This window comes from Oncorhynchus masou, chromosome 13, assembly GCF_036934945.1.
Source record: "Oncorhynchus masou masou isolate Uvic2021 chromosome 13, UVic_Omas_1.1, whole genome shotgun sequence".
NCBI classification, from domain to species: domain Eukaryota; kingdom Metazoa; phylum Chordata; class Actinopteri; order Salmoniformes; family Salmonidae; genus Oncorhynchus; species Oncorhynchus masou.
Genome location: NC_088224.1, coordinates 79,250,733 through 79,278,052, shown reverse-complemented (window position 1 = coordinate 79,278,052; position 27,320 = coordinate 79,250,733). Strand labels below are relative to the sequence as shown.

The 27,320-nt window shown below is 42.7% G+C and overlaps 1 protein-coding gene across 1 annotated transcript; it reads right to left on the bottom strand.

Moving 5' to 3' along the window:
- Positions 1-3,327: 3,327 nt before the first annotated feature.
- On the bottom strand, positions 3,328-27,320 carry LOC135553117 (EF-hand domain-containing protein D1-like). Its single transcript, XM_064985236.1, has 4 exons — positions 26,823-27,320; positions 13,566-13,713; positions 9,211-9,345; positions 3,328-4,113 (listed from the first exon to the last, which is right to left on the bottom strand). Exons 1-4 carry the CDS (start codon positions 27,128-27,130, stop codon positions 3,979-3,981), a joined length of 726 nt encoding a protein of 241 aa, XP_064841308.1. The 5' UTR covers positions 27,131-27,320; the 3' UTR covers positions 3,328-3,978.

The window sequence follows — 27,320 nt, the reverse complement described above, 5'->3', positions numbered from 1 at the left end:
TTGGCAGCAAAAGCCTCTCGGTGGATACTGCAGTGTACCCAAAAGCCTCTCGGTGGATACTGCAGTGAACCCAAAAGCCTCTCGGTGGATACTGCAGTGTACCCAAAAGCCTCTCGGTGGATGCTGCAGTGAACCCAAAAGCCTCTCGGTGGATGCTGCAGTGTACCCAAAAGCCTCTCGGTGGATGCTGCAGTGTACCCAAAAGCCTCTCGGTGGATGCTGCAGTGTACCCAAAAGCCTCTCGGTGGATGCTGCAGTGTACCCAAAAGCCTCTCGGTGGATGCTGCAGTGAACCCAAAAGCCTCTCGGTGGATGCTGCAGTGAACCCAAAAGCCTCTCGGTGGATGCTGCAGTGAACCCAAAAGCCTCTCGGTGGATGCTGCAGTGTACCCAAAAGCCTCTCGGTGGATGCTGCAGTGTACCCAAAAGCCTCTCGGTGGATGCTGCAGTGTACCCAAAAGCCTCTCGGTGGATGCTGCAGTGTACCCAAAAGCCTCTCGGTGGATGCTGCAGTGTACCCAAAAGCCTCTCGGTGGATGCTGCAGTGTACCCAAAAGCCTCTCGGTGGATGCTGCAGTGTACCCAAAAGCCTCTCGGTGGATGCTGCAGTGAACCCAAAAGCCTCTCGGTGGATGCTGCAGTGAACCCAAAAGCCTCTCGGCGGATGCTGCAGTGTACCCAAAAGCCTCTCGGTGGATGCTGCAGTGTACCCAAAAGCCTCTCGGTGGATGCTGCAGTGTACCCAAAAGCCTCTCGGTGGATGCTGCAGTGAACCCAAAAGCCTCTCGGTGGATGCTGCAGTGTACCCAAAAGCCTCTCGGTGGATGCTGCAGTGAACCCAAAAGCCTCTCGGTGGATGCTGCAGTGAACCCAAAAGCCTCTCGGTGGATGCTGCAGTGAACCCAAAAGCCTGCTGCAGTGAACCCAAAGCCTCTCGGTGGATGCTGCAGTGTACCCAAAAGCCTCTCGGTGGATGCTGCAGTGAACCCAAAAGCCTCTCGGTGGATGCTGCAGTGAACCCAAAAGCCTCTCGGTGGATGCTGCAGTGAACCCAAAAGCCTCTCGGTGGATGCTGCAGTGAACCCAAAAGCCTCTCGGTGGATGCTGCAGTGTACCCAAAAGCCTCTCGGTGGATGCTGCAGTGAACCCAAAAGCCTCTCGGTGGATGCTGCAGTGAACCCAAAAGCCTCTCGGTGGATGCTGCAGTGAACCCAAAAGCCTCTCGGTGGATGCTGCAGTGAACCCAAAAGCCTCTCGGTGGATGCTGCAGTGTACCCAAAAGCCTCTCGGTGGATGCTGCAGTGAACCCAAGTGGCGTCGGGAGTAACTACTTGCACACGCTTTACCACTCCACTATGTCTCCCTGTCATGGCTTTTGCGCCATCAGTACAGATACCAACACATCTTGACCATCAAAGTCCATTTGATGTCACAAATCTGTCCAGTACTTTAAAAATATCCTCTCATGTTGTCCTGGTTTCCAGTGGTTTACAGAAGAGGATGTCTTCCTTAATTGACCCCCCATAAACGTAACGGAGATATACCAGGAGCTGTGCCAGGCCCGCCACGTCTGTTGACTCATCCAGCTGTAACGCATAGAATTCACTGGCTTGTATGCGAAGCAGTAATTGTTTCAAAACATCTCCTGCCATGTCATCGATGCGTCGTGAAACAGTGTTGTTTGATGGAGGCATTGTCTGTATAGTTTTTGTTGGCCTTTTCCTCAGCATTGTCCCAGCCATAACCGCGGCAGCAGGAAGAATGAATTCCTCCACAATAGTATGGGGCTTGCCTGTCCTAGCCACTCGGTAGCTCACCATACAAGAGGCTTCGAGCCCCTTCTTATTAATGGTATCCAATGCTTTTATTTTATTACTACACGAAAGTCGTCTTTATTCTTGCTCAAAAAACTCCTGTGGCTTGTTTTTCAAATGATCATGTTTCGTTTCTAAATGCCTGCCCAAGAGTGAACGTTTCTCTCGAGAGAGTAACGGTTAACGTGATTGGATGTTAATTATTTGACTAGGCTACCTGTACTTGACATTGTGTTGTTATTTCGCTGAACACTAGATGATTTAATTCGATTTTTGGCAGTGAAACGAGGCTACTCAGGAGAGAAAAAAACTCACCCAAATGTATAGCCCCGTTGGAAAATATAAATGTACTGGGAATCACATTTTTATTTGGCGTACACCCGACGGCATTGCAAGTACCACAGTTTGGGCATATCTGGTCTAGTGGAATAAAGAACACTAGATTGTAGAACATGTTCTAGCTACCTGAGAACTCTAGAACCAACAGTTACATTCACTGCCATGAAGGATGATATTCCACAATCAATAACACTACGCTGCTATGGAATACACTCTGGCTGCATATACACAGGCAGCCCAAATCAGATATTCTGTCCAATTATTGGCAAAAGAGATTTTCGTGGTAATATTTTACAAATAATTATCAGAATTGGGCTGTCTGTGTAAACGCAGCCTCTGTAATGTAGATGATCCCCCTTTGAAAGGTGACAACTCAATGTCTTCAATAATTTTAAGCTGAGGTATCACGCGTTAGAAGATATCAGTTGATTTAACTGCAACATTGATTAGATTACTGCCTTAAATGTTTATGAGAAATCTTCACTGAAATCAGTGTGTGTCTATTTACGCCAAATATTAGTCAAAGATGAAATGTAATACTATGTTATACATTGATTACACATGTTCAATATGTAAAATGCTATGGCTTTAGATTGAGCACTTTAGGGATAGGCTAAACATTTGGAGAGAGATGTAAGTAGATCATCTTTATATTTTCCCTTTGAATTTATGTAAAGACAAAAATCACTATTACATCATGCATTTGAGTCAACAGCAATAAACAAAGATTAAAGAGTAAATGGAAATAATGTTATGGAAAGAAAGAGAGTTGAAATCTTATTGTATCATAATACATGTTCCAATGGCTTGTACAGTGTACATTACATGTAATAAAATACTATTTTCTGAACAATTCAAATGGAGAAACGATACTTGTTCATACTTTCTCTATACTTCATTTCACAGAATCTCTCACAATACCCAATGTTTTACTAAATAACATAATATTCTATACATGTTGAATGTGGATGACAATTGGCTACAAAATGTAATCTTGTATGGCGATGAGGGTATTACAGCTGGGTGTGTATATTACTATATCAAGTCAGCCTCGCTACCATGCTGCCCCCTGTCTTTCCTCACCGGTACTGTGCAACAGCTGTTGGAAATTTATCAGAGCAGCAAACTATATGACATCACTACAATACACACATTATTGAGAAAGCAGACAGAATGTGATTACCATTGTTTTATTTATGGAAAAATACAATACATCCATTTCCTTTTCATCCATCCATTTCAGAACACATAAGACAACATATTGCTACAGTGTTACATGATGGTATGTTTCTATAAATTAAACAAACATGGATTACAGGTCAATATTCAATATAATAATACAATCTGCCAAAAGTAAAAACGTAGATTCACAGAGTGATTTTGAAAATGTTTCAACAGAAAAAAATGGCGAGAAACTGTTTTTGACACAGGTATTGTAACATTCCTTTTCCTTCTACACATAAATTGGTCAATACATTGCTCCATAAAACCTTTTCAGTATGGAACATCAAACAATTAAATGATTGATGGCAAATAGAACAATATATTTCCTTAAAATAGGCATGACCTCACTGTTTGAAAACATGTGAGAATATTGTGTATAATAGCTATACAATCATATTAATTAGAACAATAATAACAACAATCTATCATAATAGCCATATCATAACAATAAACGTATTAGCAATCTCTTGCATTATTCAATAAAATACTCTTATTTGTGTATTCAGGGAGGCTGTGGAACTACTTTAAAACCTCCCTTTCAGTGCATGTAAGTCTGCGTGTGATCATGGACGTTTTAGTGTGTTTTAGTGTGTCTACTGTGTTAAGAGCAGAAGGCAGACTGCAGCTCTTTGAAAGCAGCCTGTCTCCGTTTCCTATCTAGCTCCTGTCTCTTCCGTTCCTCCTGCTCCTCTCGGATCTCAGCCTCAAACTTACTGCCCACCTTCAGAGCCTGCACCTGCACCATACAACACAATTAGATCTACAGTACAGCAAGGATTATATAACACCACTCTAAATCTGTACCTGAAGCATCAGATGATGTAACAGACTCAAAAACAGCACAGAACACACACACTGTCACTGTATTTCTCTTTCTACCACTAGAGGTTGGATGTGGCATAAGAAATGCTGATGTAGAATCCTGTTATGATGGGAAAGATGAGGAATAAATCAGGCCAGCTAATGTACGTCAGTTCTTAAAATAGCTGAGTGCTATACATCTGGGACACATGTCACACACCCTTCCCTTGTCCAATCAACCTGGTTCGTCATGGGCATTGATTCTATAACATTGACACATAACCAACCTTTTCTCACACATACATACACTACCGTTTAAAAGTTTGGGATCACTTACATGTCCTTGTTTTCCATGAAAACATACATGAAATGAGTTGCAAAAATGAATAGGAAATATAGTCAAGACGTTGACAAGGATATAAATAATGAATTTTAATTTAAATAATAATTGTGTCCTTCAAACTTTGCTTTCCTCAAAGAATCCTCCATTTGCAGCAATTACAGCCTTGCAGACCTTTGGTATTCTAGTTGTCAATTTGTTGAGGTAATCTGAAGAGTTTTCACCTCATGCTTCCTGAAGCACCTCCCACAAGTTGGATTGGCTTGATGGGCACTTCTTACGTACCATACGGTCAAGCTGCTCCCACAACAGCTCAACAGGGTTGAGATCTGGTGACTGTGCTGGCCACTCCATTATAGACAGAATACCAGCTGACTGCTTCTTCCCTAAATAGTTATTGCATAGTTTGGAGCTGTGCTTTGGGTCATTGTCCTGTTGTAGGAGGATATTGGCTCCAATTAAGCGCCGTCCACAGGGTATGGCATGGCGTGGCAAAATGGAGTGATAGCCTTCCCTCTTCAATATCCCTTTTACCCTGTACAAATCTCCCATTTTACCACCACCTAAGCCCCCCCAGACCATCACATTGCGTCCACCATACTTGACAGATGGCATCAAGCACTCCTCCAGCATCTTTTCATCACACAAATGTTCTTCTTTGTGATCCGAATACCTTAAACTTAGATTAGTCTGTCCATAACACTTTTTTACAATCTTCCTCTGTCCAGTGTTTGTGTTCTTTTGCTTAATCTTTTATTTTTATTGGCCAGTCTGAGATATGGCTTTTCTTTGCAACTCTGCCTAGAAGGCCAGCATTCCGGAGTCACCTCTTCACTGTTGATGTTGAGACTGGAGTTTTGCGGGTACTATTTAATGAAGCTGCCAGTTGAGGACTTGTGATGTGTCTGTTTCTCAAACTTGACACTCTAATGTACTTGCTCAGTTGTGCACCGGGGCCTCCCACTTCTCTTTCTATTCTGGCTAGAGCCAGTTTGCGCTGTTCTGTGAAGGGAGCAGTACACAGCATTGTACCAGATCTTCAGTTTCTTGGCAAATTCTCACATTGAATAGCCTTCATTTCTCAGAACAAGAATAGACTGACTAGTTTCAGAAGAAAGGTCTTTGTTTCTGGCCATTTTGAGCCTGTAATCAAACCCACAAATGCTGACGCTCCAGATACTCAACTAGTCTAAAGAAGGCCAGTTTTATTGCTTCTTTAAGCAGGACAACAGTTTTCAGCTGTGCTAACATAATTGAAAAAGGGTTTTCTAATGATCAATTATCCTTTTAAAATGATCAACTTGGATTAGCTAACACAACGTGCCATTGGAACACAGGAGTGGTAGTTACTGATAATTGGTCTCTGTACACCTATGTAGTAGATATCCCATTAAAAATCAGGCGTATCCAACTTCAAAAGTCATTTACAATATTAACAGTGTCTCACTGTATTTCTGATCAATTTTATGTTATGTTAATGGACAAAAAAATAGATTATTTCAAAAACAAGGACATTTCTAGGTGACCCCAAACTTTTGTACCAGTCAAAAGGTTGGACACACATACTCATTTAATGGTTTTCTTTATTGTTACTATTTTCTACATTGTAGAATAATAGTGAAGACATCAAAACTATGAAATAACACATATGGTATCATGTAGTAACCAAAAACGTTTTAAACAAAATATATTTTATATTTGAGATTCTTCAAAGTAGCCACCTTGCCTTGATGAAACTGGCTCTCATGAGGACCGCCACAGGAAAGGAAGACCCAGAGTTACCTCTGGTGTGGTATGATGAAACTGGCTCTCATGAGAACCTCCACAGGAAAGGAAGACCCAGAGTTACCTCTGCTGTGGTATGATGAAACTGGCTCTCATGAGGACCACCACAGGAAAGGAAGACCAAGAGTTACCTCGGCTATAGAGGAAAGGTTCATTAGAGTTACCAGCCTCACAAATTGCAGCCCAAATGAAATGCTTCACGGAGTTCAAGTAACAGACAGATCTCAACGTCAACTGTTCAGCGGAGAATCAGGCCTTCATGGTCAAATTGCTGCAAAGAAACCACTACTAAAGGACACCAATAAGAAGAAGAGACTTGCTTGGAAATCTGTCCTTTGGTCTGATGATTACAAATTTGAGATTTCTGGTTCCATCCACCTTGTCTTTGTGAGATGCAGAGTAGGTGAACAGATGATCTCTACATGTGTGATTCCCACCATGAAGCATGGTGTGATGGTGCTTTGCAGGTGCTTTGCGGGTGATACAGTCTGTGATGTATTTAGAATTCAAGGCTCACTTAACCAGCATGGCTACCACAGCATTCTGCAGCGATACGCCATCCCATCTCATTTGTTTTACAACATGACAATGACCCAACACACCTCCAGGCTGTGTAAGGGCTATTTGACCAAGGTGAGTGATGGACTGCAGCATCAGATGACCTGGCCTCCACAATCACCTGACCTCAACCCAATTAAGATTGTTTGGGATGAGTTGGACCGCAGAGTGAAGGAAAAGCAGCCAACAAATCCTCTGCATATGTGGGAACTCCATCATATGCTGGAAAAGAATGTTGAAAAAGCATTCTTCATGAAGCTGGTTGAGAGAATGCCAAGACTGTGCAAAACTGTGATCAAGGCAAAGCATGGCTACTTTGAAGAATCTAAAATCTAAAATCTATTTTTATTTGTTTAACACATTTTTGGTTACTAAATTATTCCATATGTGTTTTTTCATAGTGTTGAAGTCTTCACTATTATTATACAATGTAGAAAATAGTAAAAAAATAAAGAAAAACCCTTAAATGAGTAGGTGTCCAAACTTTTGACTGGTAACTGTACACACACACACACACACACACACACACTAGAGGTCGCCCGATGAATCAGAATGGCCGATTAATTAGAGCCGATTTCAAGTGTTGATAATAATCGTAAATCGGTATTTTTGGGCGCCGATTTTGCCAAATCTTTTTTTTATATACCTTTATTTAACTAGGCAAGTCAGTTAATAACACATTCTTATTTTCAATGATGGCCTAGGAACGGTGGGTTAACTGCCTTGTTCAGGGGCAGAACGAAATATTTTCACCTTGTCAGCTCGGGGGATCCAATCTTGCAACCCTACAGTTACTAATGCAATGCTCTAACCACCTGCCTCTCATTGCACTCCACGAGGAGCCTGCCTGTTACGTGAATGCAGTAAAAGCCAAGGTAAGTTGCTAGCTAGCATTAAACTTATCTTATAAAAACAATCAATCAATCATAATCACTAGTTATAACTACACATGGTTGATGATATTACTCGTTTATCTAGCATGTCCTGCGTTGAATATATTCAATGCAACGCTGGGGGATGATTTAACAAAAGCGCATTTGCGAAAAAATCACAATTGTTGGACGACTGTACCTAACCATAAACACCAATGCCTTTCTTAAAATCAATACACAGAAGTATATATTTTAAACCTGCATATTTAGCTTCAAGAAATCCAGGTTAGCAGGCAATATTAACCAGGTGAAATTGTGTCATTTCTCTTGCGTTCCTTGCACGCAGAGTCAAGGTATATGCAACAGTTTGGACAGCCTGGCTCATTGCGAACTAATTTGCCAGAATTTTACGTAATTATGACATAACATTGAAGGTTGTGCAATGTAACAAGAATATTTAAACTTGGGGATGCCACCCATTAGATAAAATACAGAACGGTTCCGTATTTCACTGAAATAATAAACGTTTTGTTTTCGAAATGATAGTTTCCGGATTCTACCATATTAATGACCAAAGGCTCGTATTTCTGTGTGTTATTATGTTCTAATTAAGTCTTCAATTTGATGGAGCAGTCTGACTGAGCGATGGTAGGCAGCAGCAGGCTCGTAAGCATTCATTCAAACAGCACTTTTGTGCGTTTTGCCAGCAGCTCTTCGCAAGCACAGCACTGTTTATGACTTCAAGCCTATCAGCCTAATGGCTGGTGTAACCGATGTGAAATGGCTAGCTAGTTAGCTGGGTGTGCGCTAATAGCGTTTCAAACGTCACTCGCTCTGAGACTTGGAGTAGTTATTCCCCTTGCTCTGCAAGGGCTGCGGCTTTTGTGGAGAGATGGGTAAACGCTGCTTCGAGTGTGGCTGTTGTCGATGTGTTCCTGGTTCGAGCCCAGGTAGGGGCGAGGAAAGGGACGGAAGCTATACTGTTACACTGGCAATGCTATAGTGCCTATAAGAACATCCAATAGTCAAATACTATATTAACAACAACCTAAAACCTCTTACCTTGGAATATTGAAGTCTCATGTTAAAATTAAAAGGAACCACCAATTTCCATATGTTCTCATGTTCTGAGCAAGGAACTCAAACTTCTTTACATGGCAAATATTGCACTTTTACTTCTCCAACACTTTGTTTTTGCATTATTTAAACCAAATTGAACATGTTTCATTAGTTATTTGAGGCTGAATAGATTTTTATTGATGTATTGTATTAAGTTAAAATAAGTGTTCATTCAGTATTGTTGTAATTGCATTATTACAAATACATTTTAAAAACTCGTCCGATTAATCGGCATCGGCTTTTCTGTTCCTCTAATAATCGGTATCGGTATCGGCGTTGAAAAATCGACCTCTAACACACACTACACACACACACACACAGTCTCTCTGTCTCTCCTCTTCCTCCATCCCAGTCCTACCTTAGCCTCGAAAAAGGCCCGTGCCCCCATGACTCCCTCTGTGGAGACGTCTATCTCAGACAGTCTGGCCAGAGCCATCAGACCACTCTCCTCCAGCAGCTCGCCTGCAGCTGCTCGCCTGAAGATCAGCAGGAACTGGAGGAGAAAGGAAGACAGGCTCAGGCAGAACTATACATATCTATACTTTTTAGGTCAGTAGATTGTAGAATATATACATAGATACAGAGTTTTATTACAGTGCACTGCACACTGTGAAATAAACTGAATATGTTATTGTAGGTCATTTTTTGCTCTAAAATGGCTATGAAATGACTTTTTTTGTCAAATATAGGGTCCTACATTTAATGTACTGCCACATAAATTGTGTTTCATAGCTTGCAATCCCTACAAAGCTTCACTTAAGTGATCATGCCCAAGAAGCCCGTGTTTGGAGGATATATTGGCACGGGTGTTCGTCCGGTAAACTGTGCCAAAATATCCTTCAATCACTGGCTATTGGGCATTATCACTTTTGTGCAACGGGTTACCAACATATTCAAATAATGATGGACATATTTTCATTAAAAAGTTATTTTTATGAATTGATTCATACTATTTCATCCTTCCACAAGATATAGTCCCGACACAAATCTAGGGTTGCTACCCAAGCTGGGTGGTCGTTCGTTCTATTGGTCCGGTTGTTAGAGACGCGGCCCAGACGTTCAGTCTTTTTTCTTTGTATCCATGGACGCGAGCGACCCAGTCGTTTGTTCTAAATGTAGCTTTGCAATACTGGCTGGCAATGTTCTTATCCCTTACTTGCTAGCTAGCCAACTACGGCTAACTTACAGTCACTTCAAAAAGTGCAGCCAGAATAACAGCAAAGTAGCTGCATTTGCATTTGTTTAAGCTGCTTTCTAAAGACATTTATTTGGAAACATCTGTAACAATGAGATAATGAGGCACGATTTCGCCTGGCTAGAAAATGTGCTCTCTCGTCAGTACACTGTTGTTCAGAGGAGCTAGCCAACAACCGAGCTAACACAGTCACTTCAAACTGAAGCTGGAAAGACTGCGAACTAGCTGCACTTAATTTAATTTTACCTTTTATTATTATTTATTTTCTCCCCAATTTCGATCTTGTCTCAATTTCTACAAATCCCCAATGGGCTTGGGATGCGAAGGTCGAGTCATGCGTCCTCCAAAACATGACACACCTGACTGCACTTCTTAACATCCGCCCGCTTAATCCCGAAGCCAGCCGCACCAATGTGTCAGAGGAAACACCATACAACTGACGACGAAGTCAGCCCGCAGGCGCCTGGCTCGCCACAAGGAGTCGCTAGAGCGCGATGATCCAAGTAAATAATTGTGATAACTGTTCCTTCTAATATCATAACATAATTTGGAAGTGATAACTGTTCCTTATAATATCATAACATCATGTAGAAGTGATAACTGTTCCTTCTAATACCTGTGTCATAAAATCATATGGACATTATAACAACTGTTCATGTCTGTGGGTTTAGTGTCGGAACTGTCCTCCTAAGAAAAGTACTTTTCGTGTGTGAACTTGGTGTAGCAACCTGATATCAATCAATCAAATGTATTTTAGAAAGTTGTTTTTACATCAGCAGTTGTCACAGAGTGCCATACTGATACCCAGCCTAAAACCACAAAGAGCAAGCAATGCAGATGTAGAAGCAGAGTGGCTAGGAAAACCATCTAGCTGGCCCCATCTAGCCTGACCACCAGTGGTCCTAGGGGAACTGTGCTGTGTAATGAGATATGTCTGTGTGGAACTCCAATCAAGAGAATGAGAGGCAGAGAGAAGCAAGGATTGGTCGAGTCAGCGCCCCAGAGCTGAAACACAACAGAGTCTTTGTATATCTCTGTTCAGCTGCCCCTATCACCTGTTTAACCCTGTGAGTGAACACTAACTGTAAGTTGCTCTGGATAAGAGTGTCTGCAAAATGACGGAGACAGAGGGACTGGGTGTGGGTGGGAGAAGGGAGAGGGAGAGGGTAGGAAAGAGAAGGAGGGAGAGGGAGGGAGAGGGAGAAGGGAGAGGGAGGGGGTAGGAAAGAGAAGGAGGGAGTGGGAGGGCGAAGGGAGAGGGGGGGTAGGAAAGAGAAGGAGGGAGAGGGAGAAGGGAGAGGGAGGGGGTAGGAAATAGAAGGAGGGAGACAGGGAGAGTGGGAGGAAGAAGATAGAGGGAGGGGGTAGGAAAGAGAAGGAGGGAGACGGAGGGAGTGGGAGGGAGAGGGAGAAGGGAGAGGGAGGGGGTAGGAAAGAGAAGAAGGGAGACGGAGGGAGTGGGAGGGAGAGGGAGAAGGGAGAGGGAGGGGGTAGGAAAGAGAAGGAGGGAGACAGGGAGAGTGAGAGGAAGAAGAGAGAGGGAGGGGGTAGGAAAGAGAAGGAGGGAGACGGAGGGAGTGGGAGGGAGAGGGAGAAGGGAGAGGGAGGGGGTAGGAAAGAGAAGAAGGGAGACAGGGAGAGTGAGAGGAAGAAGAGAGAGGGAGGGGGTAGGAAAGAGAAGGAGAGCCCTAGGACAGCAGCAGCAACACAATTAGACCCAACCAAATCATGAGAAAACAAAAAGATAATTACTTGAAACATTGGAAGGAATTTACCAAACAACAGAGCAAACTAGAATGCTATTTGGTCCTAAACAGAGGGTACACAGTGGCAGAATACTGACCCACAATTAAGGAAAGTTTTGACTGTGTACAGACTCAGTGAGCACAGCCTTGCTATTAAGAGACCCCCCCATACACACAGAGTGATATTGAGACACAGCCTTTTACAGACAGTCTTGAGAGCAGTGCAGTGTCTTCAGAAAGTATTCATACCTCTTGACTTATTATACATTTTGTTGTTACAGCCTGCATTCAAAATTGCGAGAAAACTCCCAATAATAATGTCACCCACCTACCCACAATACCCCATAATGATAAAGTTTAATGTTTGCACATTTATTAAAAATGAAATTCAGAAATTTACATATGTATTCACACCCCTGTCTTGCCATAGATTTAAGTAAAAACTATAACTTGGCCACTCAGGAACATTCATGGTCTTCTTGGTAAGCAACTCCAGTGTAGATTCGGCATTGTGTTTTAGGTTATTGTCCTGCTGAAAGGAGAATTCCTCTCCCAGTGTCTGGTGGAAAACAGACTGAACCAGGTTTCCTCCAGGATTTTGCCTCTGCTTAGCTCCATTCCGTAAATTATCCTAAGTTATCCTGATAAACTCCCCTGTCCTTAAAGATTACAAGCATACCCATAACATGACCCAGCTACCACTATGCTTGAAAATATGGAGAGTGGTACTCAGTAATGTATTGTTTTGGATTTGCCACAAACATAACACTTCATGTTCAGGACAAAAAGTGAATTGCTTTGCCACATGTTTTGCAGTATTAATTTAGTGCCTTGTTTCAGAGGATGCATGTATTGGAATATTTGTATTCTGTACAGGCTTCCTTCTTTTCACTCTGTCAATTAGGTTAGTATTGTGTAGTAACTACAATGTTGTTGATCCATCCTCAGTTTTCTCCTTTCTCCTATCAACTCTGTAACTGTTTTAAAGTCCCCATTGGCATCATGGTGAAATCTCTGAGAGGTTTCCTTCCTCTCCGGCTACTGAGATTGGAAGGACACCTGTATTTTTGTAGTGACTGGGTGTATTGATACACCATCCAAAGTGCAATAAAAATGTTACATGTTCAAAGGGATATTCAATGTCTGTTGTTTTATTTTTAATCATCTGCCAATAGGGGCACTTCTTTGCGAGGCATTAGAAAACCTCCCTGGTCTTTGTGTTCGAATCTGTGTTTGAAATTCACTGTTCGACTGAGGGACCTTACAGATAATGTTTGGGGTACATTAATGTCATTTAAAAAAATCATGTTTAACATTAGTATTGCACACAGAGTGAGTCCATGCAACTTATTATGTGACTTGTTAAGCACATTTACACTCCTGAACGTATTTAGGCTAGCCATAACAAAGGGGTTGAAAACTTATTAACTCAAGACATTTCAGCTTTCCCTTTTAAATTAATTAGCAAAAATTCTAAACATAAAAATAACATGTTTCTACATTGACATTATGGGGTATTGTGTGTAAGCCAATGACACCAATCTATTTTAAATTCAGATTTAACACAGCAAAATGTTGGAAAGTCAAGTGTGAACACTTTCTGAAGGCACTATATGTTTTACTGCAGTTAACAAATACACACTGTAATTAACAGGCCTCTATGAGGCACACACACACACACACACACACACACACACACACACACACACACACACACACACACACACACACACAGGGAAATTGACATGGAAGTAGACAATACAGTACACACACCTCTCTGTAGCTCAGCTTGCCATCGATGTCCTCATCCACCTCTTTGATCATGTTCTTGAGGCCCAGGTGGGTCTGAGGAGCTCCCAGCTTCTCCATCATCAGCTTCAGCTCCATCAGGTCTATGAAGCCGTCCTTACCACTGTCAAACCTACAGAGAGAAGAGGGTTGATCCATGAACTTACATTATAACAGCACAACTCTATGAAGCCTTCCTTACCACTGTCAAACCTACAGAGAGAAGAGGGTTGATCCATGAACTTACATTATAACAGCACAACTCTATGAAGCCTTCCTTACCACTGTCAAACCTACAGAGAGAAGAGGGTTGATCCATGAACTTACATTATAACAGCACAACTCTATGAAGCCGTCCTTATCACTGTCAAACCTACAGAGAGAAGAGGGTTGATCCATGAACTTACATTATAACAGCACAACTCTATGAAGCCTTCCTTACCCCTGTCAAACCTACATACACAATACTGTATATACACAATTATGTGGACACCCCTTCAAATTAGTGGCTATTTAAGCCACACCCGTTACTGACCTGTGTATAAAATAGAGCACACAGCCATACAATCTCCATAGGAAAAATTGGCAGTAGAATGGCCTTACTGAAGAGCACAGTGAATTTCAACGTGGCACCGTCATAGGATGCCACCTTTCCAACAAGTCGTCAGATCGTCAAATTTCTGTCCTGCTAGAGCTGCCCTGGTCAACCGTAGGTGCTGTTATTGTGAAGTGGAAACATCTAGGCCACTTAAGCTCACAGAATGGGACCGCAGAGTGTTGAAGTGTGTAGTGCATATAAATCATCTGTCCTCAGTTGCAACACTCAATTTCGAGTTCTAAACTGGCTCTGGAAGCAACGTCAGCACAAGAACTGTTCGTCGGGAGGTTCATTAAATGGGTTTTCAAGGCTGAGCATCCGCATACAATCCTAAGATCACCATGCACAATGCCAAGTGTTGGCTGGAGTAATATGAAGCTCGCCTTCATTGGACTCTGGAACAGTGGAAACACATTTTCTGGAGTAATGAATCAGCTTCACCATCTGGCAGTCCGACGCACAAATCTGGGTTTGGCGGCTGCCAGGAGAACGCTACCTGCCCAAATGCATAGTGCCAACTGTAAAGTTTGGTGGAGGAGGAATTATGGTCTGGGGCTGTTTTTTATGGTTCGGGTTAGGCCCCTTAGTTCCAGTGAAGGGAAATCTTAACGCTAAAGCAGTTATTGACATTCCAGACACAAGCATTTCGCTACACCTGCAATAACATCTGCTAGACACGTGTATGTGACCAATACAATTTGATTTGATTTAGAAAATTCTGTGCTTCCAACTTTGTGGCAACAGTTTGGGGGAGGCCCTTTCCTGTTTCAGCTTGACAAGGCCCCGTGCACAAGGCGAGGTTCATACAGAAATGGTTTGTAGAGATCGGTATGGAAAAACTTGTCTGGCATGCACAGAGCACTGACCTTAACCCCATTGAATACATTTGGGATGAATTGGAACGCATACTGCGAGCCAGGCGTAATCGCCCAACATCAGTGCCCGACCTCACTAATACTCTTGTGGCTGAATGGAAGCAAGTCCCCGCAGCAATGTTCCAACATCTACTTGAAAGCCATCCCAGAAGAGTGCCCATGATTCTAGTATGAGATGTTCGATGAGCAGGTGTCCACATACTTGGTCATGTAGTGTACAGATGTGTCTACATACAGCCAGGGAGAGAGGAAGGTACACAGACATTACACTACCTCACATTAAATTACCAGGAGAGGAAACATGTCTGTTTGTCAAAAAGGACAACTATGGGTAATAGATAGTTATATAGTCAACAACTAGCGGTGTTTCTCATGGTCAGCTCAAATTCTCAGCAAAACCTCATGGCTCTAGTAAGATATGTGCCAAGTTCAGCCGAGACTGGCTGACCGGCACAATGTGGTAAAAGGAATCTATACCCTGAGTCTGAACAGACAGCCACATCTAGACATAGAGATACAGGCCCTAAGCCTACCAATGACATTAAACACACACACACACACACACACACACACACACACACAAACACACACACACACACACACACACACACACACACACACACACACACACACACACACACTGGAGATACAGATATATTGTGATAAAGGTCTGATGTCGGGAATAGCGATCCGGGTGGTCGAACCTAACCAGACAGTCCCCTGATAGCTGCATGCACTTGACTGACACACACAAACACCAACTTTCCCTGATCAATCACAGTTAAACTCGCCACACTCACAACACACTCATTTGTCATCAGACACAAAGCGGATTAATTAAGGGCTTTGGGGGTCCTAGATAAACATATCAGGTGAATCATTGAAAAACAGAGAGAGACATGACTGAGTGAGATGCAGATAGAGCAGCAGCGTGTGTGTGTGTGTGTGTGTGTGTGTGTGTGTGTGTGTGTGTGTGTGTGTGTGTGTGTGTGTGTGTGTGTGTGTGTGTGTGTGTGTGTGTGTGTGTGTGTGTGTGTGTGTGTGTGTGTGTGTGTGCGTGTGTGTGTGTTTGTGAGGGGTCCTGCAAGGAGTCTGTCTGTCTATCTGACACAGCAAGTGTTTACAGATCCGTTCACACAGCTGTTCGAGGCACTGGATCTGGGTGTGAGTGAGGAAACACACACTCTCTCTCACACAGACACACACACACGTGTGCTCCTATCTTGCCGACGCCTGAATGGTAGGAGTGTAATCTGGTCAGACCAGAAACCAAAGAGAGCGAGGTCATTGTTTCAGTCCAACTCTTCAAAGGCCATAGGAACTAAACCCCCTCCCTTCAAAACAACCTGATTTAGGACTATTAACTTCCTAACAATCAGCCTAAAGATATCATCAGCTCAGTAGCACAAAGGACCATTGATTTGAACCCCACCCCATCACTTTAAAGGCAAACCTTGCATTACTAATGCTAAACTCCCATCCCAGAATAAATCATTGTTACTAATACATCAACCCAATACTATAACTCACCCAATACTGTTACCCACCCAATACTATAACCCACCCAATACTATAACCCACCCAATACTATAACCCACCCAATACTGTTACCCACCCAATACTATAACCCACCCAATACTATAACCCACCCAATACTATAACCCACACAATACTGTTACCCACCCAATACTATAACTCACCCAATACTATAACTCACCCAATACTATTACCCACCCAATACTGTAACCCACCCAATACTGTAACCCACCCAATACTATAACCCACCCAATACTATAACTCACCCAATACTATAACCCACCCAATACTATAACTCACCCAATACTGTAACCCACCCAATACTGTTACCCACCCAATACTATAACTCACCCAATACTATAACCCACCCAATACTATAACTCACCCAATACTGTAACCCACCCAATACTGTTACCCACCCAATACTATAACTCACCCAATACTATAACCCACCCAATACTGTAACCCACCCAATACTGTTACCCACCCAATACTATAACTCACCCAATACTATAACCCACCCAATACTGTAACCCACCCAATACTATAACTCACCCAATACTGTAACCCACCCAATACTGTTTCCCCACCCAATACTATAACTCACCCAATACTATAACCCACCCAATACTATAACCCGCCCAATACTATAACCCACCCAATACTATAAGTCACCCAATACTATAACCCACCCAATACTAAAACTCACCCAATACTGTAACCTACCCAATACTGTAACCCACCCAATACTATAACTCACCCAATACTGTAACCCACCCAATACTGTTTCCCCACCCAATACTATAACTCACCCAATACTATAACCCACCCAATACTATAACCCGCCCAATACTATAACCCACCCAATACTATAAGTCACCCAATACTATAACCCACCCAATACTAAAACTCACCCAATACTGTAACCCACCCAATACTGTTACCCACCCAATACTATAACTCACCCAATACTATAACCCACCCAATACTGTAACTCACCCAATACTGTAACTCACCCAATACTGTAACCCACCCAATACTGTAACCCACCCAATACTATAACTCACCCAATACTGTAACCCACCCAATACTGTTACCCACTCAATACTATAACTCACCCAATACTATAACCCACCCAATACTATAACCCGCCCAATACTATAACCCACCCAATACTATAAGTCACCCAATACTATAACCCACCCAATACTATAACTCACCCAATACTGTAACCCACCCAATACTGTTACCCACCCAATACTATAACCCACCCAATACTATAACCTGCCCAAAACTGTTACCCACCCAATACTATAACCCACCCAATACTGTTACCCACCCAATACTATAACCCACACAATACTGTTACCCACCCAATACTGTAACCCACCCAATACTATAACTCACCCAATACTGTAACCCACCCAATACTGTTTCCCCACCCAATACTATAACTCACCCAATACTATAACCCACCCAATACTATAACCCGCCCAATACTATAACCCACCCAATACTATAAGTCACCCAATACTATAACCCACCCAATACTAAAACTCACCCAATACTGTAACCCACCCAATACTGTTACCCACCCAATACTATAACTCACCCAATACTATAACCCACCCAATACTGTAACTCACCCAATACTGTAACTCACCCAATACTGTAACCCACCCAATACTGTAACCCACCCAATACTATAACTCACCCAATACTGTAACCCACCCAATACTGTTACCCACTCAATACTATAACTCACCCAATACTATAACCCACCCAATACTATAACCCGCCCAATACTATAACCCACCCAATACTATAAGTCACCCAATACTATAACCCACCCAATACTATAACTCACCCAATACTGTAACCCACCCAATACTGTTACCCACCCAATACTATAACCCACCCAATACTATAACCTGCCCAAAACTGTTACCCACCCAATACTATAACCCACCCAATACTGTTACCCACCCAATACTATAACCCACACAATACTGTTACCCACCCAATACTGTAACCCACCCAATACTATAAGTCACCCAATACTATAACCCACCCAATACTGTTACCCACCCAATACTATGACCCACCCAATACTGTTACCCACCCAATACTATGACCCACCCAATACTGTTACCCACCCAATACTGTAACCCACACAATACTGTTACCCACCCAATACTGTTACCCACCCAATACTATGACCCACCCAATACTGTTACCCACCCAATACTATAACCCACCCAATACTATAACTCACCCAATACTGTAACCCCCCAATACTGTAACCCCCCCAATACTATAACTCACCCAATACTATAACTCACCCAATTTTTTTATATTTTATTTTACCTTTATTTAACTAGGCAAGTCAGTTAAGAACAAATTCTTATTTTCAATGACGGCCTAGGAACAGTGGGTTAACTGCCTGTTCAGGGGCAGAACGACAGATTTGTAAATCACCACACTCACAATACTGTAACCCACCCAATACTGTAACACTACTCATTCCCCTCACACACACACACACACACACACACACACACACACACACACACACACACACACACACACACACACACACACACACACACACACACACACACACACACATTTCCTGCAACCTGTGTTCTAAAACTGCTGGTTCCTTTTGGTCTTCCACAGCTGACCAGCATGACAACTGTTCACAGCAATGGATGACCCCAGAGCAGCTTAGCAACTGTCAGGACTCACTCCACAGCTTAGTGACAGGTCCTAGTCCAGCTCCTCAGCTGGATCAGCCAGTATCTCACAATAACAACATGTTATGCTGAAAGAATAGAAAAGCTGTCTCGTCAGAAGCAGTACTATGATCATTAAAATACTACTCTAGGCTACTATTTCAGCCCCAGCTTTCTACCACAATCTACTGACTGAAAGTCTGCCGAAAGCTTTGACGTAAGAAAAATAAGAAAGGCTGTTTGGCTATCAAAACCTCAAAAGTGAAACGTTGCAAGAAAACATTGTTGTGGAATGTCTTCCATTGTGAGGGAGTGGTGACACAGCCACAGCCACAGATACTATCCATGGTCAGGCCTTATTGTCCCACAGCTAACTTCCTGCAGTATGGTAATTATAGATACCAAGGCTTTCGGCATGGACACTGTATTTTGGGGTTCTCTCTCTCCATTTCCCTCTCACTCCCTCTCCCTCGCTTTCCCTCTCCCTCTCCTCCCCTCCTTCTCTCTTCCTCTCTATCCATCACCTCTGTCTGTCTGTCTGTCTGTCTCTCTGTCTCTCTCTCTCTCTCTCTCTCTCTCTCTCTCTCTCTCTCTCTCTCTCTCTCTCTCTCTCTCTCTCTCTCTCTCTCTCTCTCTCTCTCTCTCTCTCTCTCTCTCTCTCTCTCTCTCTCTCTCTCTCTCTCTCTCTCTCTCTCTCTCTCTCTCTCTCTCTCTCTCTCTCTCTCTCTCTCTCTCTCTCTCTCTCAGCAGGAGTGTATTCAGGTCACTCCTGCTGCTATAAGGCGTCTAGTGTCAGAGTGAAGATGGAGCAGGTAAGGGCCGACTGATAGCGTCACATCCTCATCTCTAATGCAGCCTGTTTTAGACTAGCGTCAGGCTAGGCACGTGTCTGTGCATTTTCACCCTGGAGACAGGAATATTTGTGGACTCTGGGGGAGAAAACAGAGAAATGAGTGAAAAAGCCATCCCTCAGAAATCACAGTGACTAACACTTTACCATCATAGGCTGATTTTAGAGCAGTGACTACACTGTGACTACACTCTTAGAAAAAAGGGTTCCAAAAGGATTATTCTGTTGTCCCCATAGGATAACTGTTTTTGGTTTCAAGTAGAACTATTTTGGGTTCCATGTAGAACCCTCTGTGTAAAGGGTTCAACATGGAACTCAAAAGGGTTCTACCTGGAACCAAAAGGGTTCTATTTGGAACCAAAAATGGTTCTTCAAAGGATTATCCTATGGGGACAGTCGAAGAACCCTTTTGAATGTGAATGTGGCAAGGGCAGCATCGGGAATGAGAAAGAGGGTGAGAAGGGGTGAGAATTAAGGTGGTGAAGAGGAGTAGACCAATTTATGATGGGATGAGGCAGAGTGTGACAGAAGGGGCAGAATTTAGGATGGAATGGCCCGGGCCTGCCCTCAATCTAGTCTACTCCCGCTTGGAACATTCCAAAGTGCCTCCTCCCTGGCCCTCACCCAAGCTAGGCTCTATCACCATGACCGGAGGTTTTACAGCAGTGGAGGTTTTACAGCACTGGAGGTTTTACAGCACTGGAGGTTTTACAGCACTGGAGGTTTTACAGCACTGGAGGTTTTACAGCACTGGAGGTTTTACAGCACTTCAACTCACTGTGATCTAAATAATCATCAAGGTGTGAGCTTTGCACTGAAACCAAACTCTAAAGCTTTGACTGTCTATACTCTGTCTATACACTTACGAGATGGGTGGGTAATGCAGCTACATGTGTCTATCACGGGTGGGTAGTTTTGCAACACGTGTCTTATCACAGTTGGGTAATGCTGCAACACGTGTCTTATCACAGGTGGGTAATGCTGCAACACATGTTTTATCACGGGTGGGTAATGCTGCAACACATGTTTTATCACGGGTGGGTAATGCTGCAACACATGTTTTATCACGGTTGGGTAATGCTGCAACACGTGTCTATCACAGGTGGGTAATGCTGCAACACATGTTTTATCACGGGTGGGTAATGCTGCAACACGTGTCTATCACGGGTGGGTAATGCTGCAACACATGTTTTATCACGGGTGGGTAATGCTGCAACACATGTTTTATCACGGGTGGGTAATGCTGCAACACATGTTTTATCACGGTTGGGTAATGCTGCAGCACGTGTCTATCACAGGTGGGTAATGCTGCAACACATGTTTTATCACGGGTGGGTAATGCTGGAACACATGTTTTATCACAGGTGGGTAATACTGCAACACATGTTTTATCATGGGTGGGTAATGCTGCAACACATGTTTTATCACGGGTGGGTAATGCTGAAACACGTGTCTATCACAGGTGGGTAATGCTGCAACACATGTTTTATCACAGGTGGGTAATGCTGCAACACGTGTTTTATCACAGGTGGGTAATACTGCAACACATGTTTTATCACGGGTGGGTAATGCTGCAACACATGTTTTATCACGGGTGGGTAATGCTGAAACACGTGTCTATCACAGGGTGGACCTACAGTGCATTCGAAAAGTTTTCAGACCCTTTGACTTTTTCCACATTTTCTTACATTACAGCCTTATTCTTAAATGGATTAAATACATATTTATTTTTATCAATGTACACACAATACTGCATAATTATAATGCTAAAACAGGTTTTCTGACATTTTTGCAAATGTATAAAAAACCTGAAATACCTTATTTACATAAGTACTCAGACCCTTCGCAAGAGCTTCCTGGTGTATCCTGTTTCCATTGATCATCCTTGATATGTTTCTGCAACTTGATTGGACTCCACATGTGGTAAATTCAATTGATTGGACATGATTTGGATCGTGTCCAAGACACAGGATCGTGTCGAGACACAGATCTGGGGAAGGTTACCAAAAAATGTCTGCAGAATTGAAGGTCCCCAAGAACACAGTGGCCTCCATCATTCTTAAATGGAAGAAGTTTGGAAACACCAAGACTCTTCCTAGAGCTGGCCACCCGGCCAAACTGAACAATTGGGGAGGTGACCAAGAACCTGATGGTCACTCTGACAGAGCTCCAGAGTTCCTCTGTGTAGATGGGAGAACCTTCCAGATGGACAATCATCTCTACAGCACTCCACCAATCAGGCCTTTATAGTAGAGTGTCCAGACGGAAGCCACTCCTTAGTAAAAGGCACATGACAGCGCGCTTGGAGTTTGCCAACAAAGCACCGAAAGGACTCTCAGATCATGAGAAACAAGATTCTCTGGTCTGATGAAACAAAGATTGAACTCTTTGGCCTGAATGCCAAGCGTCACGTCGAGAGAACACCTGGCACCATCCCTACGTTGAAGCATGGTGGTGGCAGCATCATGCTGTGGGGATGTCTTTCAGCGGCAGGGACTGGGAGACTAGTCTGGATCGAGGCAAAGAAGAACAGAGCAAAGTACAGAGAGAACCTTGATGAAAACCTGATCTAGAGTGCTCAGGACGTCAGACTTGGGCGAAGGTTCACCTTCCAACAGGACAACAACCCTAAGCACACAGCCAAGACAATGCAGGAGTGGTTTCAGGACAATCCACCGAATGTCCTTGATTGGCCCAGCCAGATCGCTGATCTGAACCCAATTGAACATCTCTGGAGAGACCTGAAAATAGCTGTACAGCAACGGTCCCCATCCAACATGACAGAACTTGAGAGGATCTGCAGAGAAGAATGAGAGAGACTCCCCATATACAGGTGTGCCAAGCTTGTAGCGTCATACCCAAGAAGACTCTTGTGTAAATGTGATATTTAAGTTTTTTATTTTAAATAAATCAGCAAAAATGTCTAAAAACTGTTTTGCTTTGTCATTATGGGGTATTGTGTGTAGATTGATGAGGGGGAAAAAACAATTTAATCAATTTTAGAATAAGGCTGTAACGTAACAAAATGTGGAAAAGGTCAAGGGGTCTGAATACTTTCTGAATGCATTGTATGTCTAGGAAGTGCTCCGGTGATGGCTATAGGGGAGATGGATAAAACCCACCCCAGGCAGAACAGCTTGGAAGGCATAGAGGGAGAAGAGGGGGCTATGGAGATAGAGGACACATTCAACCAACACCAAAACAGAATAGAGAATCTGGGGCAGTGTGTGGGTGAGAGAGAGAGAGAGAGAGAGAGAGAGAGAGAGAGAGAGAGAGGGCCTTGTTAACTAAATCTTACTGAATGAGTGCATCTAAGTGCAGTTTTGCCAGTGAGAGGTGTGTTCAAGTAAATCCTCAGGAAAGAGGGTGATACCAAGCCCCCCATTCTCCCTCTCTCTGTGACCCATTTGCTCCTCTACATACTGGCTCTTCCTTTCCAACTGTGCTGAGAGCGAAACTAGGCCAAACTCAAATGTAAAACTCAAGTTTAAATACACAGTCCTGGAAAAACTGCAGTGTCAATGCATCTACACACAAATGAATATCCTTCTCTACGCTGCGTTCACATGCACTTGTAGCTACAAAGCTTTAGATGAACAGATGAAATGGGACAACAGTATTACATGTTGTCAACAGAAATGCAAGTAGTCTCCACCTCAGCTCTGAGCAAATACAGGGACACAACTAGTCTCACACACAGAGGTTGTCCAGTCTCTGTATACAGTAGGGTCTCCTCTCGTCATTGGTCCCTCCTCTCACACACACTCACACACACACACACCTACACGCACACCAGGTTAGTACACTACGTAGTCTATGAGAGGATTAACTGAGAGGTAGAGAAAGAAATAGAAAGCTATTTAGGGAGATGTATTATGTATTATTAATATATATTGATGGCAGAAAATGGAGAGTGTTGTAGGCTCGATGAAGACCATTCAGTCTGTGATGTTCCACAACAATTTAACTCCACCAACAGGAGACAGAGGTCCGTCAGCAATATCAGTTCACCTTATTACAGTTTTTTTCAACTGCTTACACAAGTTTTCAAAACTGTCTCCTTTTTTTCAAAACTCTACACACCAAAAACTGCACATACAAAATGCAAAATGCCTCATATCTCCTTCCAAATGTAACACTTGCATTCAAAATGCCATAAACACATGTCAGAATGAAGCATTTACATCAAATGGCAAACACTGCTTTCATAATAGTACATTGTTTGATATACCATGTAAACACTGTTCTAAATCTAAAGCTCTTTGGTCTTTCATAGGCTTATATCTACATTTCAATACAATGTTCTACAGTGAAAGTAATCTGCTGAGAGGGGTAACAAGTACACTGTAAACACCAATGCAATGTAGAAACATAAAATATTTATTAGGCCAAACATTACTGTTGTATACAGTAGCATACAACAAAACCATAAACATATGTAAACCAAAAGTATATTCTTTAGATATGTATATTCTTTAGAATTTGTAGGGGGGGGGGGTACGCTTCATCTCTTCTCCGGCCTGGGTCTGGCCACAATACTTTGTCCACATCACAAGATACGTTTTCTCTTGCCAAACATCGAGGGAAGTATCTCCTAGCATGGCGTATCCAACCTTGGACAGAGGCAACCTCTATGTCCTCACATGGAGGGAAGTATCTCCTAGCATGGCGTATCCAACCTTGGACAGAGGCAACCTCTATGTCCCCACATGGAGGAAAGTATCTCCTAGCATGGCGTATCCAACCTTGGACAGAGGCAACCTCTATGTCCCCACATGGAGGGAAGTATCTCCTAGCATGGCATATCCAACCTTGGACAGAGGCAACCTCTATGTCCCCACATGGAGGGAAGTATCTCCTAGCATGGCGTATCCAACCTTGGACAGAGGCAACCTCTATGTCCCCACATGGAGAGAAGTATCTCCTAGCATGGCATATCCAACCTTGGACAGAGGCAACCTCTATGTCCCCACATGGAGGGAAGTATCTCCTAGCATGGCGTATCCAACCTTGGACAGAGGCAACCTCTATGTCCCCACATGCGTCCTCCGTTGCCTGGAGAAGCGGCATGCGGGCATAGGGTTGGCGATCATACACTTTCCAGCGCCAGGCTGAGAAGAATTCCTCTATGGGATTTACAAAAGGTGAATATGGAGGTAGGTACAAAACTACAAATTGTGGATGGGTGGCAAACTGTGGATGGGAAGCAAACCAGAACAGCCCGGTGAAAACTAACATTGTCCCATAAAAGCACAAATCGAGCAGGCTCCTGATCTGGATCAGGGACAAGCATTGTGTAAATTGCATCCAGAAAAGTGAGCATATGGCCGGTGTTGCACAGACCCAGTGTGGCATTGTGATGGAGGACCACCTGGTGAATAAGTATAGCATTTTGATTGGTTGTGTTTGGAAAAGGAAAGCAAGTCACTTCCTGTTAGATTTTTGTGTTTTAGGTAGAGAATTGTGTTTTGAAAAAAGTGTTTCATGCAATTGACAACTGAGTCAAAGGCTGAGAAATAGCTTATGGGTTTGGATATTTGGTGTGCAGTTTAGCACTTTGAGTGAGAGGTTTCAGAAATCGTGTGACATGAAAAGATTTTGTGTGTAAGCAGTTGAAAAAAACTGTAATTGTGTGGTCAGGTAGTTGTCTCCCTCATAATATATAGGCTTCATCTCTTTATCACAGTGATCTGAATCAGTCCCTCATACCCACCTTACCTGGTTGTGACTAAACTATACTATGCATAGTGGAGTCCAGGCTGCCAAATAACACTTTTAGGCTTTTGCTTATTAAGAAAAGGCCATCTAAGTTATATTAATAATGTGTTTATACAAACAACATACATCAACTACCATTATTTACACACTGTAACTACATTTCTAGGATATACTGAAAGTGGCAGGAGTAAAATGTAAATAAATAAATATAATAATATAATCATAAATATATGATTTGAAACTGATATTTGGATGAAAATACACTAAATTGAGACCAAATATTTCCATTTGATCTTTTAGGCATATCATATTGACCAAAAATGGAGTAGCCAAAATGTATATATTTTATACAAGATATTTTTAGAATTTAAGTGTAAATTTGACTTTTTTTGTAATTCTTCTAAAGTAATTATCTTAGTTGTACTGCTAAACTTGATGTAAAGAAGTTACATTTTATATAATTATGTGAATGTGTCTAAATATTATATACGATTTTAGGTACTGCATTACAACGAAACCCCCACAAAATACAGCAACAATTATTGCCATCAACTACACCAATCAAAAGACCCTATCTTACTGATAGAAAGTATATATGTTTAGATACATGGAGAATGGTTCCACAAGTCTATTATCAAACTAATAGTATATTTACCCATTTTTGTCAATAAAACGAAAAATAATTGATGGATTTAAACTAAACCTATTCGCTATGTAGACACTAAGCAAGTATTAGGCCATGTTATAACATGTTTCTAATTTGAGTCACTAAACTGTTACTACTGACCAGGTGTTACTTTGTTCCCCGGTCTCCCCTACAGACATAACTAAGGGACATTCCCTCTTTATCAAGACAAGTCACAACATATAACCATAGCCACATTACTTAGATTTGAATGATATTCAAATAAAAATAAAGTCTTAGCCTACCGTTTGAAAATTTTCTCCATGTCTTTGATCTGTTTGCGGGAGAACTCTTTGAATTCCGTGTAGGGATTGAACACCTTGGCCTGCTTGGGCGCCGCGTTTCCATTGTTGATGCACAGTCTCCGGGTGAGTTTCGCTGTGAGTTCCGATGTGTTATCATTGACAATGACCACCACCGCTTTTTTCTGCGGACCAGGGACAGGGTCGCTCGCTTCCACCGGGATCTCCTCTGGTGTAGACGGGTTGAATAGGGGAGCCGGCTCCGCGGCCAGCCTGGGCTGCAGTTCCCTCGCCAATTCGTCCGATGCCATGGTGCGTAGGATACTTTTTGACTTGATGCAATGTAAGCGTGTGCCTGGTACTCAGGATGGAAGTCAGCTGTGTCTGTCAGCGCTTGGCTCAGAGAGTTCCTTTCATCACCCAGGACAGTTTCGATGGGGCGGAGCACAACGGAGCATCAGCATCAAAACATCAATTGAGCTATATTACGACATCTGAAAC